This window comes from Rhamphochromis longiceps, linkage group LG3 (genome assembly GCF_057381845.1).
Source record: "Rhamphochromis longiceps isolate RC_006_pf linkage group LG3, R_longiceps_female_GT1.1, whole genome shotgun sequence".
Classification (NCBI taxonomy): Eukaryota; Metazoa; Chordata; class Actinopteri; order Cichliformes; family Cichlidae; genus Rhamphochromis; species Rhamphochromis longiceps.
Genome location: NC_140559.1, coordinates 22,055,266 through 22,071,820, shown reverse-complemented (window position 1 = coordinate 22,071,820; position 16,555 = coordinate 22,055,266). Strand labels below are relative to the sequence as shown.

The window sequence follows — 16,555 nt, the reverse complement described above, 5'->3', positions numbered from 1 at the left end:
ATGATCCGAGGGCATAGCAACATCATTTTCAGTGGGATCCACAGAAAATGTGTCAAACATCCACAAATGTCCTTCTCTGGGATCCTGAAGGAAATATTAATCAGATTTTCTGTCAGTTGTGAAAGGTGCTGACAGACAGACAGACTCACCTGAGGGGTTAAGATCTCAGCGATAATGAACAAAAACCAGCAGTAATCAGAATCAGAATCAGAAAGGGGTTTATTGCCAAATGTTGAGCAGGTTTACAACATTAGGAAATTGCTGCGGTGCTTCAGTGCAAACATAGTGTCATAAATAGCACTTAAATAGACATGAAAAAATAAAAGTAAGAATAAGAATTAAAAGTGCTACGTAGAAAGATATGTGCATGAGATATACATGAGATATATACATGAGAATAAGAATTAAGAGTGCTACGTAGAAAGATATATACATGAGTGCAGGTGGTGATCAGTGCCAAACATGGAATGATGCAGTGAACACAGCGTAGGGTCATGTGTTAGTGGTGGGAACAGTCATATGGTTATTGTTCATGTGTCCAACAGCAGAGGGGAAGAAACTGTTCTTATGGCGAGAGGTTCTGGTGCGAATGGACCGGAGCCTCCTGCCTGAGGGGAGCAGGTCAAACAGACTGTATCCAGGGTGAGAAGGGTCAGCTGAGATCCAAGCTGCACGCCGCAATGTCCTGGAGGTGTACAGGTCCTGCAGAGATGGGAGTCTGCAGCCAATCACCTTCTCAGCAGAGCGCACAACACGCTGCAGTCTCTGTTTGCACCATTTGTGACATCACTGGAATTGTCTAGCTGCCAAGGGGAAAACTGGCTACTTTTTATTCTTTCCAAAAGTTGATGCTGTATGTCTAAGGCCAAGTCCTTGATTCAGTGTCTCACAGTGTCATTTGCGAGTGGGATGGCAGTTGCTAGCTTTTTTGCAGCAGCCTCTCCAGTTATCTGATGCACATGTACAGCAGCATGCAAAATCAACTCTTCCGCTGTAGCAAAAACGTTCTACTCTGTACCACAAATCTGGATATGAGGTAGCTAGCTTTTAAAGCACATTTAGAGTTACCAGTCAGTGACACAACAGACCGTTTCTGCATCTGCAGTCCGTTTATTTTTCTCTTGAAATATTTCACCAGCTTTCTTGCGAGTGTGGGATGTTTGGTTTCAAGATGCCGTTTTTAATTTTGAAGGCTTCAATGCTTAGTTGGGTGGCAATAGTCTACACCCCACACATTGGGCTCTCGGGTCTGCCTCTTTTTCTCCATTCACAAACCCATATTTCAAGAAGTCAGGGTTGTACTTGTGCAAAAACTTTTCCTTTTGGGAGTTGTCACTTTGAGTTGAGTTGAGGGGTTGTCACTTTCATCTTCATTTTTGCGTATTAAGAACTTCTCCATATTTTGCTAACTGCAAACAGCGGGCAGAGTGTCTTCTTTGCTTACTTATTGAGGCTGATTTAACAACTTCCACAAAGTGGTAGGAAGCTGTATTGTAACTGAGGTTTTTATGTATAACAGTAGTCCCTGGTGTCTTCAATTGATAACTTCTGATGTCCCGCAGCCCTTTTAGAGGTGTAAAGCTCAAATTCCTTTGTGGCCCTCAAGGTGTGGCTCGCGGCCTATTGGTTAAGAATCACTGCTCTGAAGCCATTAGAGATGCAGGCTATGAAGTGACCACTGATAAGAAGCCAGAGGACACAGCATCCATGTTTTCCAAAAAAGAATTCAAAATTTTGATTCCTCTGACTTTTCCACTTTGCAATTCTTGGACTCCATTTTAAATAATCTTTGGTCCAGAGAAGATGTGGCAGAGATGTGATTTGCAATAAACACTCCTCAGTATGATACAGTGTGTCGGGTCAGTCACTGCAGCTGTGTTTCTGTATCATGTTCACATTTGGCTTCTGTGCATGAGGAAGCTTTAACCTGCAAGTGTGAATGGTTGAGAGAACGGTTCTCACAATGAACTCTTGTCACATAGAGAGAGAGAATAGAGAACAGTCTGTCTCTTATGAACAGAACATAAGAGACAGACTGACCGAACAACTGAATGGCTCAACACTGACCACGCTGAAAGTCCATGCAATAATTTTTATGACAGAATCATTAGAATTAAAAATAGAATAACTTTATAGACAGGGGTGCACATAAGTGGTCTGCAGGTGCGCATTCGCAAAATAAAAGACGCACACCAGATAAGAAGTTTTAACGCACATTTGCATACCGTAATTGTCGGGCTATAAGCCGCTACTTTTTCCACAAGCTTTGAACCCTGCGGCTTTTAGTCAGGTGCGGCTTTTCTATGGATTATCCATGATTTTTGTTATATCGTAAGACGATTTGTTTTGTTTGTTCCGCTGTTGTACGGCACTACGTTGCCTGGCGGAAGGGCATGTGATCAGACACACAGTATCGGGGTTCAAGAGTGGTATGTTGGTCACGTGTCCATCCGCCAGGCAACATAGTGCCGTACAAGTAGCGCGAAAAACAAACTTCAAAGTAGCGCTACGCGTTCAGCAGGAGTCGTGGATGATGTGCGGCGATAAACTTGCGAAAAGCAAGTTATGCTCAACTCCACCGGTGGAATCTGACAGCGTGGAAAAGTGTGAAAACATCAATGATCACCAACGGAGGAGGACACCGCCATGGCCCTTCAGAGGGTGTTCGACTCTGACACTGACAACGAGGATTATCTTTGGTTTTGTAAGTGACAACGAAGGAAAGAAGCTGAGAGTGGATGACGAAGCCACCCTGAGCCTGTTCGTTTCCAACACTGGAGAAGAGGACTTTGGTGGTTTTAGTGCGCAGGAAGAAGAGGAAGATGGTGGTGAATGACTGACTTTTCTTCTTGTTAAAGCCGTGTCACTGCACCTGAGCCTAAAAGGTAGTCTGAATCTATTTTTCTGGTGTGCTGTAGGTTATTGTTATGTACTACATTTGTTACTCATTTATGAAGCACAGCACATGTTTCGTACTTGTAATTACCGCTACTTGTACATATACCTAAAAGGTTATGCAAATATGTACCCATAACTTGTTTTTCAAAATATTAATAAAAGGGGTGTGTCTCCAAACAGCCATCTCTTTCCTGACAATTCCCTTTGTGCATATTCTCTTACATATGATAAGTCAACATTGAAACACCTGCGGCCTTTAGTCAGGTGCGGCTAATGTATGTACAAAACAGGATTTTCCCCTGATTTTAGCTTGTGCGGCTAATATTCAGGTGCGCTTTGTAGTCCGGGAAATACGGTACATATAAAAGACACTGTTTTTGTCTGCTAGAGTACGATTTTCATGGCATATTCTGCACCACTTCTCTGTGCAATCATCATTTGTTTGAAGCCAGCTCACCTCCTGCAAACACTTTTCCGAGAATATGCGCTTCTTTTGCGCTTCTTCTGACATTTTTCTGGAGGTGGAGGAACATCAAAGTAATTGCTTAAAGGAGCTTGCTTCTTCGACATCTTTGAGTTCTAAATAAATGTCTGTCTTCCTCCAGAAAATCTTATGTATGCAAACGCGCATTGCAATTTCTCATCTGGTGTGCATCTTTTATTTTGACACCGAATGTGCACCTGCGGACCACTTATGTGCACAAAACAAAACAGTATAACAAAAGTAAAAATGTCAATCCGAGCTGTGCACATTCATGAAAATTCCTCTTTTAATACAGTGCTTCTCAAGGGAGTTAAGAGCACGTCCATTCAGTATTAATTTCCAGCCTTGTCCCTTGCACACAGAGAATTGTATGTTTGTATTTGTTTGTATGTCGAGACATTCAAAGCCTTAGCAATTTCATTTATGAACATTTCACATTTATGAACATTATTGTAAAATTGTTGTATATAGATGTGCATGCTGTGGAGAAATTATCTTCCCGATGTTTCTTTTTAACACATTTCATCTAGTCTTTTGTTATTTCCATTTTTTTAATCAAATTCAAAATGAGCAAATATTTGTTCTTAAAATGGCACATTTTCTCAGTTGAAATATTTTGTATATTTTCTGTGTTGATAAGATTTGCAAATCATTGAATTCTGTTTAGATTTTACACATCATTCCAACTTTTTCAGACCTCAGGTTGTAAATTATTATTGTGTAAATGTCTCCATTTTATGTGGATGCTCAATTTTTTTAAAAATAAAACATTACTGTGGCAGCACCAAAACTTTACTCTCTTGAATTTTTCTGCAAAACAAACATGTTTTCTTTTTTTTCACTGTGTGACATTGCAACACATATTGATTGTCGGACTGGAGTAAAATTCAGATTAATGAAATACCAACTGTTATGAAGAATAATATTCCAATATTGTAAATTATACTCCATCACAGAAACTAATTGGCTGACTTTGCTAAGTCAAGGAAACCACCAGTTTACTAAACTTTTTTCTCTTTTCTCTTCAGGCCTTCATCACAGTTTAAAGCTTGATCTCAAGTTTTTATCATGGCAAAGTAAGTCATTGCTATATGTTCATCAATCTATTCATTTTCTACCACTTGTCTGTGAGTGTACACTACCTACTGAGAGTTTACTCATGTTTATCACTCATGTTAATGGCTGTAGCTCAGGAGGTAGAGCAGGTCACTTACTGATCACAAGGTCATCTCTTTGGTAGTGACTTATGGTGATTTATGCTATTGATTTGAATTTGGCCTCCAGTGTTGTCTGACACATTCCATTGAGTCCACTGAGTAGATCATGATCCATGTGTGGGGCATTGAGTCATAGGCCTTCTTGTAGTCAATCCAGGCAGTGCACAGGTTGGTTTGTCTGGTCTTGGAGTCTTAGGTACTGTCACGGGGGTGGAACGGACTCAGGCGCAGACTGAGGTAGCACAGTTCAACGACACTTTATTAATCACACTGGTGCACTATATACACGTGAAGGGGGGGGGGGGGGACACCAGGGTCCCGGGGATCAATAGGCTGGGGAGACACACTTCTTTGCACTCGCTCTGCTCCTCATCCAAACAGTCTCCACACAAGCAGCTCAGCTCACTCTCCTACTCACGGGGTCCAGGGGTCACAAAAGGGCTGATCCAGGTAAACCTGTTTACACAGACGAGGATAAGTCGAAGGCAAACACGGGAACAGTAGAATCGCAAGGAAGCCAGGCAATACTAACGAGAGTTACTCAATATTCCAGCGACGAATAGCTCAGAGCCCCAGCCTTAAGAGCCAGAGAACTGCAATTCGCTCGAGATCAGCTGCAGGTGCGTGGGCCAAGGGCAGGAGCCCAATCAGAGCTCCGCCCAGGCAGACAGGTAGGGGAGAGAGAGCGAGAGAAAAACAACAAACACTTGTGGCCACACTGGGCTGGCCGAGGAGGCACAGGGACCATAACAGGTACCTGGTGTTTTGAAGTGTTTCAGGCATGTCCTTCTAAGAGGACCCACCCCAGGCCAAATCCAACTTGAGCGATTATATCTTTCAGCTGACTTGGGCTTCTCTGCTTAGACTACTGTCCCTATGACCCAAACCCAGATAAGTGGCAGAAAATGGATGGATGGATTAAAAGCTCTGCTCATTACACATTTGTTTTAAAATCAAGTTTAGCAATTTGCTAATAAGAAATACACATTAAATTTAATCACTCTTAAAGTTTACTGTATTTGTTTTATGGCAGGGATATGCAGTCATCAAAACTAAAGAGCATCATCTCAAAATGTGATTTGATCAAAAAAGGATCTCCTAGTTGTTACAAGCTGACAACAACGACTGACATAGTTGGCACTTTAAGAAGAGTTACCTTTGGCAAAAAAAATCCAAGCAAGCCAAATAAAACCATCTTACTTGTGGGAGAAACAGGAGCAGGAAAATCTAGTCTGATCAACGCTCTGGTAAACTACACCATGGGAGTGAAGTGGGAGGATGAAGTCTGGTTTCAGATCATAGCTGACAAGAATCAAAGTACTTTTCAGAGTCAGACATCAGATGTGATTCTGTATGAGGTCTTTGATTTTGAAAATAAAACTCTGCCTTACTCTCTGACCATTATTGATACTCCTGGATATGGAAACACCCAAGGGATCGAACATGACGTCATCGTCACTCAACGATTGTTTGACTTATTTCGCTCTCAGGAAGGATTTCATGAAATTGATGTGGTGGGTCTGGTGGTGAAGGCAAGTGAATGTAGACTTAATGACCGCCTTGTGTACATCTTGAATTCAGTGATGTCTCTGTTTGGAAAAGACTTGGAGAAAAACATTGTTACCCTCATTACATATTCAAATGGAGTGACACCGATGAATCTCATTCAAGCTCTTGAAGCTGCAAATATTAAATGTGCCAGAAATGAAATAAATGTACCTCTTCACTTTATGTTTGATAACTGCCAGCATCAAGATCGAACTAAGCAAAGAGGGAACTTGCAGCATGCTCATGAAATTTCAGCACAAGAAATGAGACAGTTTACAGACTTTCTAGAAAATATCACACCTCAAAAACTGGAGACAACTGTGGAAGTTATGAAGGAACACATCAGACTAACAGCCTGCATCCAAAATCTGCAAGACCGCCTCATGTTAATTGCACTAAAACAGGCAGAACTCAAACAGACTCAGCAAGCTCTGAAGCAATATGAACAAGAGATGAAGATGAATAAAGAGTTTGAAGTAGAAGTCAATGAGCCATACAAAGAAAAAGAGCTTATTAATGGTGGAATGTGGGGGCTGTTTTTTTTTGAAGGAGCCGTCTGCTGCACATTCTGTGAGGAGAACTGTCACTACCCTGGCTGCACAATAGCCTGGAAACCTGAACACTGTGAGGTCATAAAAGATGGGCGCTGCACTGCTTGTACCAGGAAGTGTCTTGCATCCGCTCACATTAAAGAAAAATACATCTATGTTACAAAGACAAAGAAAGTTCAGAAAACTCTAACAGATGTGAAGGAAAAGTACGAAAAGAGCAAAGCAGCATCTGTGGATGCATCAAGCCTTTTGGATGATCTCCAAAAAGAAATAGAAAACCTTGAAGCAGATAAAGAAAAGTGGATTAATTTGGCCTGCCAGCATGTTGACAGACTGAATGAAATTGCCTTGAAAGTAGATTCAGTGTCCACTTATGTCCACTTGGACTTCCTGATTGAGAAGATGAAGGAGAAAGGCGAAACAGAAAAGTTGCAGAAGCTGAAGAGGCAGGCAAATCTGGTCAACGAAATAGTTCGAAGTGGAGTAAAGTATGCTTATGCAGGTCTATGTAAAATCTTCACAAAAAACAATGACAACAAAGTTTACACTAATGTCTAGGCTTCAGAATAAATATGTTTGTGATGTACAGATATAATTTAGATGTGTATTGTATTATATCTGTCTGAATTAACATGGGGTGCATAACACTAACACTGTATCAGAAATGAAAAAAAAAAAACATTAAATCTGTAATAAAATTATATCTGGAGATATCTACTGTACTAAATCAAATCTAGGTAGAAATATCTAACAAATAATATATATCTTTAATCACACTCTAGATCTTGTTTTAACATATGGCATCGAACCTGAACATTTAACAGTGTTTCCTGAAAACCCTCTCCTGTCTGATCATTTCCTGATAACATTTACATTTACAATAATTGATTACACAGCGGTGAAGAGTAGACTTTATCAAAGTAGATGTCTTTCTGAAAGCACTGTAACTAAGTTTAAGAATATAATCCACCCACTGTTATCATCTCCAATGCCCTGTACCAACACAGAGCAGAGCAGCTATCTGAAGGCTACTCCAACAGAGGTCGATTATCTTGTTAATAATTTCACCTCCTCACTACGTACGACTCTGGATACTGTAGCTCCTGTGAAAACTAAGGCCTCAAATCAGAAGTACCTGACTCCGTGGTATAATTCTCAAACACGTACCCTAAAGCAGATGACTCGTAATCTGGAGAGGAAATGGCGTGTCACAAATCTAGAGGATCATCATTTAGCCTGGAGAAATAGTTTGCTGCTTTATAAGAAAGCCCTCCGCAAAGCCAGAACATCTTACTATTCATCACTGATTGAAGAAAATAAGAACAACCCTAGGTTTCTCTTCAGCACTGTAGCCAGGCTGACAAAAAGTCAGAGCTCTTTTGAGCCAACCATCCCTTTAACGTTAACTAGTAATGACTTCATGAACTTCTTCACAAATAAAATTTTTATCATTAGAGAAAAAATTACCAATAATCATCCCACAGATGTAATATTATCTACAGTTACTCTTAGTACCATTGATGTTAAGTTAGACTCTTTTTCTCCAATTGATCTTTCTGAGTTAACTTCAATAATTACTTCCTCCAAACCATCAACGTGTCTTTTAGACCCCATTCCTACAAAACTGCTCAAAGAAGTCCTGCCATTAATTAATTCTTCGATCTTAAATATGATCAACCTATCTCTAATAATCGGCTATGTACCACAGGCCTTCAAGCTGGCTGTAGTTAAACCTTTACTCAAAAAGCCATCTCTAGACCCAGCAGTCTTAGCTAATTATAGGCCAATCTCCAACCTTCCTTTCATATCAAAAATCCTTGAAAGAGTAGTTGTCAAACAGCTAACAGATCATCTGCAGAGGAATGGCTTATTTGAAGAGTTTCAGTCAGGTTTCAGAGCTCAGCACAGCACAGAAACAGCTTTAGTGAAGGTTACAAATGATCTTCTTATGGCCTCTGACAGTGGACTCATCTCTGTGCTTGTCCTGCTAGACCTCAGTGCAGCGTTCGATACTGTTGACCATAATATCCTATTAGAGCGATTAGAACATGCTGTAGGTATTACAGGTACTGCGCTGCAGTGGTTTGTATCATATCTATCTAATAGACTCCAATTTGTGCATGTAAATGGAGAGTCCTCTTCACACACTGAGGTTAATTATGGAGTTCCACAGGGTTCAGTGCTAGGACCAATTCTGTTTACATTATACATGCTTCCCTTAGGCAGTATCATTAGAAGACATAGCATACATTTTCACTGCTATGCAGATGACACCCAGCTCTATCTGTCCATGAAGCCAGATAACACACACCAATTAGTTAAACTGCAGAAATGTCTTAAAGACATAAAGACCTGGATGGCCGCTAACTTTCTGCTTCTTAATTCAGATAAAACTGAGGTTATTGTACTCGGCCCTGAAAATCTTAGAAATATGGTATCTAACCAGATTCTTACTCTGGATGGCATTACCTTGGCCTCCAGTAACGCGGTGAGGAACCTTGGAGTCATTTTTGACCAGGACATGTCCTTCAACGCACATATTAAACAAATATGTAAAACTGCTTTCTTCCATTTGCGCAACATCTCTAAAATTAGAAATAGCCTGTCTCAGAGTGACGCTGAAAAACTAGTTCATGCATTTATTACTTCCAGGCTGGACTACTGTAATTCATTATTATCAGGATGTCCAAAAAACTCACTGAAAAGCCTTCAGCTAATCCAAAATGCTGCAGCAAGAGTCCTGACAGGGACTAGAAAGAGAGAGCATATTTCTCCTGTTTTGGCTTCCCTTCATTGGCTTCCTGTTAAATCCAGAATTGAATTCAAAATCCTGCTCCTCACATACAAGGTCTTAAATAATCAGGCCCCATCTTATCTTAATGACCTTGTAGTACCATATCACCCTATTAGAGCGCTCCGCTCTCGCTCTGCAGGCCTACTTGTTGTTCCTAGAGTATTTCAAAGTAGAATGGGAGGGAGAGCCTTCAGTTTTCAGGCCCCTCTTCTGTGGAACCAGCTTCCAGTTTGGATTCGGGAGACAGACACTATCTCTACTTTTAAGATTAGGCTTAAAACTTTCCTTTTTGCTAAAGCATATAGTTAGGGCTGGACCAGGTGACCCTGAATCCTCCCTTAGTTATGCTGCAATAGATGTAGGCTGCCGGGGGATTCCCATGATGCATTGAGTGTTTCCTTTCCAGTCACCTTTCTCACTCACTATGTATTAATAGACCTCTCTGCATTGAATCATATCTGTTATTAACCTCTGTCTCTCTTCCACAGCATGTCTTTATCCTGTCTTCCTTCTCTCACCCCAACCGGTCGCAGCAGATGGCCGCCCCTCCCTGAGCCTGGTTCTGCCGGAGGTTTCTTCCTGTTAAAAGGGAGTTTTTCCTTCCCACTGTCGCCAAAGTGCTTGCTCATAGGGGGTCATATGATTGTTGGGTTTTTTTCTCTGTATCTATGAAGCGCCTTGAGGCGACTTTTGTTGTGATTTGGCGCTATATAAATAAAATTGAATTGAATTGAATATCTATCTAACAAATATCTAGGTAGCACAAATTCCATGCTTCTTCAAATGCATATATTATTCATTTAAAATCAATGATAGGCATTTACATCAGCATTATCCAAAGACTTGGATCAACAATACAAGAGGTGATGCTAGTGTGCAGTCCTTAGGTGCTGCACTGTCCAGGTACAGAGGAAGAAAATGTGGAGCTGTTGGCGATGTGTAGCACTGACGTTTGGAAAGGGAGTTACGCCAGGCTTAGGTTTTTGTTTCAATGTTAAGTTAAGGTTGTAGAGTAGAGCATTTAAAGTGGATTATATAGACTAGGTATCGCTAAAATATTTTTTTCTTGTATAATAAACAAGAAAATAAAATGAAATACTTTTGATTTAGCTTTAAAATGACTCTGAAATTAGCCTGACTCCAAATAGAAAACCAAACAAGTGTTTTTTTATACAAGTCTCAGACTGATACAGTTTATCACTATTTTAAACAACATTTCTGTAAATTAGAACCTGTGTAGTCTTCTGAAGCTGTCTAGCATTTACAAAATCAAAGAAATAAACAAAACAAAACAAAAAACTAAATCTATGTAACCTATATTTGCTTGTTTTTAAAGGGGCTTCTATTTTCTTTTCTCTATTTCTGTTTTAGCATGTAACATGTTTTAGAATTTCTTTCATCTATGTGTTGATCACATTGTATATTAGTAATTTTAAGTCATTGTTTTAGCATGTCTGCCTCATACCCTATTTAAGCAGTTAGACAGATGGTGGGGGTCTGGTAAGGAAATGGGGACACTGACACAGCAAGCCTGGCACCACAGGCCTTTTGTCTAAATGTTTTCTACCTTTCTATATGATGAACTGTAAAGCGTGTGGTGGTTTTATCAATAAAAAGATTCCACATACACATTCATCTGGTTTCCTGGTTTCTGACTCACATCATAAATTTTCATCAACAAGCATGAGAATCATTGTTGGGATTCAAAAATAACTTTGAAAAGAGAGAAATGGTCTAATAAAAACTGTTTCGTGATGGGACTTTTAGGATAAACTGGTTGGTTACTGTGTTTGCAGGACTCTAACATGTAATTTGAACCAAAATAAATTTATGTTTCTAAGGTGAAAGTAGTAATATACCTGCACTTTTTTTGTGCAACCTCAATCAACCTCAATGTGGCTTTAATGCAACTAGTCTTATAATTATCTACTAGTCTGCAACAGTTAGACTCGCTGATTACACATAGATGATTTAACTACTTTAGGGGCATTTCACTTTTCTAAAAGTTTCACAGACCAATAGTTTTAAATAGAGCACCGCAAACAACATGTATTCTTTTAGAAATAAACTGTGATAGTTCTAAAAAACACATATTCACACACCTAGTCACACTCTGTAACAGTTAGACAGAGGGGGTCAGCTTCACTCTGCTATCAGACAATCACTTTTTGACAAAACACCGGGAACGAGCAGAGTGAAGCTGACCCCCCACCCACTTGAAACGTAAAGGCAAATAGGCGGAGCGGTTAGTGCTACGTTTGTGCAGATTTGTGCAGGTAAAATGAGTGTTTGTGCTGCTACGGTTTTTGAGATATTAAACATTATTTTATAGGTCATTCAAAGGTCACCATCCCCCCAGACTGCTCCAAAACGGGCCAAAATGGTCTACTTTTTAGTGCTACGTTTGTGCTGATTTGTGCAGCTAAAATTAGCGTTTGTGCTGCTACAGTATCTGAGATATAATGATTTTAATTATTACGGCCTACGCTGTATAACACCAGTGTCTGTGGCAGTGAGTTTCAGCAGCTGTGGAGTTTTGCACTTTTTCTAGGCTTGCTGCATATTAGCTTTTATTAGTTTACACTTTAGTAACACAATTTATTCAGCGGAAAGGTCGATATTTCTTTTGTTACTAGTGCAGAAACGTACACAAGGTAGGCTAAAGTTTTTATTTTTTCTGTGGCAAAACTGAGTTTCATGTGAAGTGATTCACGTATACCTAAATTATTATTATTTTTTACATACCCAGTTGGCCTCTATGATTTTGTTTTGAATTATATATGTTCATTATTATTAATGTAGCTGTCTCAGAAAAAATGAAGTGTTTGCTTTGATAGATTGTTACCTACGTGTAGAAAACTGAATATTCCACAGCACCTAGGCGAGGGATCTTCAACCTGCGGCTCTAAAGCAACATGTGGCTCTCCGGCCCCTCCACTGTGGCTCTTATAAGACCAAGTAAGTCATTTTTTTATTATAAAGACAACAAGAAAGGGTTGTGTTAACAGTTTTTTTTTTTATGAAATATCTGCATTGACTATTCACTGAATGTACAAGGCTTTTTAAAGTGATTTAATGTTTCTTAGGTTCAAATCGTTTACTGTAATTTTCAAGTTGGTTGCCCATCTTTCCTAATTTTCAATTATTATGGAAAGGACTCACGTAGCTGGCTACATTTTAACAAATACTTTTTTTCCGTTATAAAGCTTTGATGATTCATTGTCTTATCAAATCTAAAAATAAACATTTTTATTTACATTTCCATAGCTTACACGATACAACAACTCATTTTCTAGATATTTATAGGCTCTTTCTTTTTTTAGGCTCTAGACAGGTTTTGTAGCAGCAGGGGGAAAAGGGGCCCTTTGAAATGAAAAGGATGCTGACCCCTGACTTAAGCCACCAGGTAAACACACAAAACAAATACAGAAAAATTATTAACAGATAAATGGAACGGTTACTTTCAAGGCTACGGGTGAAGGTGACTGGGTGTGTAAAAGCAAATATACATCAGACTGACAAAGAAAAGAGTGTTAAAAGATTTTTAATTTAGAACTTTATGTGCAAAACTGAACTTACTGATAACACACACTAGCCATTTGAACATATGTAACTGTAATGAACCAAATAAAACAGAAAAATGCAGGCAGCACTCATTATACTGTGTATAACACAGCATGGGGTTGTATTTTTTTCTTTTCAGATGCTCCTGTCACTCCATTTCCCAGGTCATCATAGCACTCCCACACACATGGAGCTCTCCTGCAGTATGCAGTGTAATGACCCATGTGAAGTAGCATAACATAAGCAGCATGAAAGGTGATAGGAAGACAGCATCTGCAGACCGTTCAAGTTTCTTTTAAGTGTTCTTTATTTTCTGGCGTCGCCCTTCAACAATTATCTCACAAAACATAAGAAACCGTGAGTCAAAATCTCACCTGCTTTATATAGAATTCCACTCACACCTGGATCTCATTAACCTCTACCATTGGGAAAACAGGGTAGACTAAATAAAACAGTCTAGACAAAGAAACAGGAATAAAATCATTTTCCCACTTAACAAACTCATTCACCCAACTAAACAGTTTGAAAAGTCAATCTCTTCACCTAATCTGACTCATGAGGTTATTTTAAATGAAATAAACAATTTTACACAAAATAAACACCCCTTCATTTGGTTACACCCAATTGACATGATCAGTGACATCATATCCCATATGGAAAAGATATATATAAATCTTATAAAGTTTGTATCTGTCTTGTGTGAAACTTGTATGAAAAGCATATAAGAGTGAAAACAGATATAAGATCCCTTGAAAAATTATATAATGAAACTTGTATGTTTTGGATACTTACTAAAACAATGTATGAAAGTAATGCGAAAGTGGCCACTTTCATGAGTAAATCATGTAAGCCTTATATGATTTACTCATGAAAGTGGCCACTTTCATGAGTAATCACATATAAGTTTTTACTATTTCTTTTCCGTATGGGATCCTATAAAATCAGGAAGTACTGGGGCGGCTCTTCCCACATACCTGTTTTACACATAGGACCTGTCCAAAGGAACACACAATGGTAAGTATAACCAAACTACATAAACAAATGAAAGATTCAAATCAATTAATGATGAAGTGACATTTAGCTTTAAGTACATTTGCACAGATGGCATAAATATAACCAATGCTACCACAAACAGACCCGGGATAGTATGTAGAGCTAAGGTTACATGTGCTGTGTTTACATTAAAGCATTATGATAGACTATAGGATAACAGAACAAATGGCAAATGAATTCTGTCCTAGCCACTTTGTCACAACCCAAACCATCAGTGGTCATCTTTCCATGGAAAGCAATTAATGCCCTCAAAGTGAACGACTTTCCTTGGAGAACCAGGTTGGAGGGAAATTCATTCAGTGGAAATTCTGTTTGGTTTGCAAGGTCAGTATCAATCCACACGATATCTCCAATGTTGTAGCTGTGAGTAACTGTCCCTGCACAGAGCTCATTTCTTGTGGTGCTGTCTTCTGTTTTGAATTCTGATGGACACAGAGATGGATTGGAGAGTGGCCTGAGGCAGGTAGACTCAGGTAGGCCAAGTCCTGCTTCCACAGCCATGCCAAGATGAGCCATACCAGACTCTTTGAGGACAGAGATGGCAGGAGAAACAAATGGCACTTCCCTTGTCATCCCTTTGCTGAGCTAGCAGTGCTGTGAAGAGCAGTGTTTGGTAAAATAAACACTTGAGATGTTCCTCATTGTCTTAGCAATTACAGCGGAGATATTACACTGAGCATCGATTTGGATCGCAGCAGACCTCAACGAGACAGCTTCAAACATTACACTAAGCAGCTCTGCTCTCCTTCTGTAGGTTTGTTGGGTCACACCATCTGTGGCAATGGCTTTCACCAGCTGCAGGACTGGGTTTTCACTGTCTTTCAGAACAGCATTTTGAAATGTGGAGCTGTCACAGAAGGCACAACATAATAGTGATGGGATTTCCGGCTCTTTTTAGAGATCCGGCTCTTTCGGTTCGGCTCACTAAAAAGAGCCGGCTCTTTCGGCTCCGAACCGGCTCTTCAGGTTGTTTTGTTGCTTTAATTAATTTATTATTAACAATAATATAAAATTATGCACAAAAGGAATTACTAACGTAAAAAAAAGTGGTTTTATTTGTATGTGTTTATATATAAATATATGCGGTGGCCCCTAGAGACAAAACACGTACAAACTCCAAAACACATTTCTAGCATGAACTGAACTTCCAAAGCAGAGCTACTAGATCACTTAAATTACACAATTGAAAGCATGTGTGTATTGTTTGTGTATTTATACACAGGCACTCATATATATTCAAATAATTTTAAAAAAAGTTCATTTACCTGTTACTACCACACACCAAATCCGGTCGTTGGTACTTGCTGGCTTGTGTAGCCACTAGGTAACAAAAGCTCAACACTGCGCCCAGCATCCTGGAGCACTTCTGTTGTCTTTTGTACGTGTTTTGAGTTTTTATGTGCTTCTGAGTTTTTTGTACGTGTTTTGGAGTTTTTACGTGTTTTGGAGTTTGTACGTGCTTCAGAGTTCGTACGTGATTTGAAGTTTGTACGTGCCTTGTCTGTAGGGGCCACTGTAAATATACTTTTATTTTTTCATTCCACATAAAATGTAATAAATAAATCATATAATACAAAAATCAACTATTCACATTTCAAATTTTAACTATTTAAATTTTCAGCTTTTTCCTTTTACAAATTTAAAGTGAAAACAACACAAAACACTGCAAACCACAACACAATTAAATATAAATTATAATATGAAAACAAAAAGAAGATGCACATTCTCTGCCATATGGGCCTGCATGAATAAACTTTCTGAATCCTTTATCATCTGCAACCGAAAATAGTTGTGGATGATTACTATACCTTTCTAATGTGACGTTGTTGTCCCTGGCTCTCTTTCTCTCTCTCTCCCTCCTGCTCTGTTCCTGTGCTACTGAGTGTAACTACCGCCCCTCCCCCCTCTGCCCAGCATAAAGCACAAGGCTCAGGTGCGAAGTGAAGCGGAAAAAAAGTGCGAGAGAGAGAGAGAGAGAGAGAGAGAAAGAAAAAAAAAACAAACCACGTGACGGCTCGCGATAAGGAGCCGGCTCGCGTCGTTCACGTCAAAGAGCCGGCTCTAAGAGCCATTTCGTTCGCGAACGACCCATCACTACAACATAAGCACTGAAAAAATGCATCAAATGCACAGGTATTGAGCACAGAGATTGTCGATTCCCCTAATCTAATAGGCTGACGGAGGTTTCCATTTTTTAATAATCCCACTTTCACTCTTTTGGCCCCAAAGGTTTCATCTGCATGAAGAGAGGTAGGAAGTCCTCTTCCTTTTTTTGGGTGGAACAGCTAGGCCCCTCCAGTTCTCAACTGCATCCCCATCAGCCGGAAGAATGTTTGTGGTAGCATCAGATCCCACAAACGGGTGAGCATCCATTTTTATTTTGTCTTCTGCATTGTAAATGGACTGGTTCTTATATAGCGCTTTTCTACTCTTCTGAGCACTCAAA

At 39.5% G+C, this 16,555-nt stretch overlaps 1 protein-coding gene and 2 long non-coding RNA genes across 3 annotated transcripts in view; all 3 read left to right on the top strand.

Annotated features, from left to right (window-relative positions):
* LOC146673433 (uncharacterized) overlaps window positions 1-16,555 on the top strand; it is a 461,960-nt gene that overhangs the window by 430,169 nt on the left and 15,236 nt on the right. The gene's annotated exons all lie outside the window — the stretch shown is intronic.
* On the top strand, window positions 4,370-7,459 carry LOC146673436 (uncharacterized). The gene is made up of 2 exons (XM_085401727.1): window positions 4,370-4,458; window positions 5,633-7,459. The coding sequence occupies exons 1-2, from the start codon at window positions 4,451-4,453 to the stop codon at window positions 7,254-7,256; spliced, it is 1,632 nt and encodes a 543-aa protein (XP_085257853.1). The 5' UTR covers window positions 4,370-4,450; the 3' UTR covers window positions 7,257-7,459.
* LOC146673435 (uncharacterized) lies at window positions 11,968-13,279 on the top strand. Its single transcript, XR_014910508.1, has 3 exons — window positions 11,968-12,450; window positions 12,816-12,898; window positions 13,196-13,279. It is a non-coding gene; the product is annotated as an uncharacterized LOC146673435 (long non-coding RNA).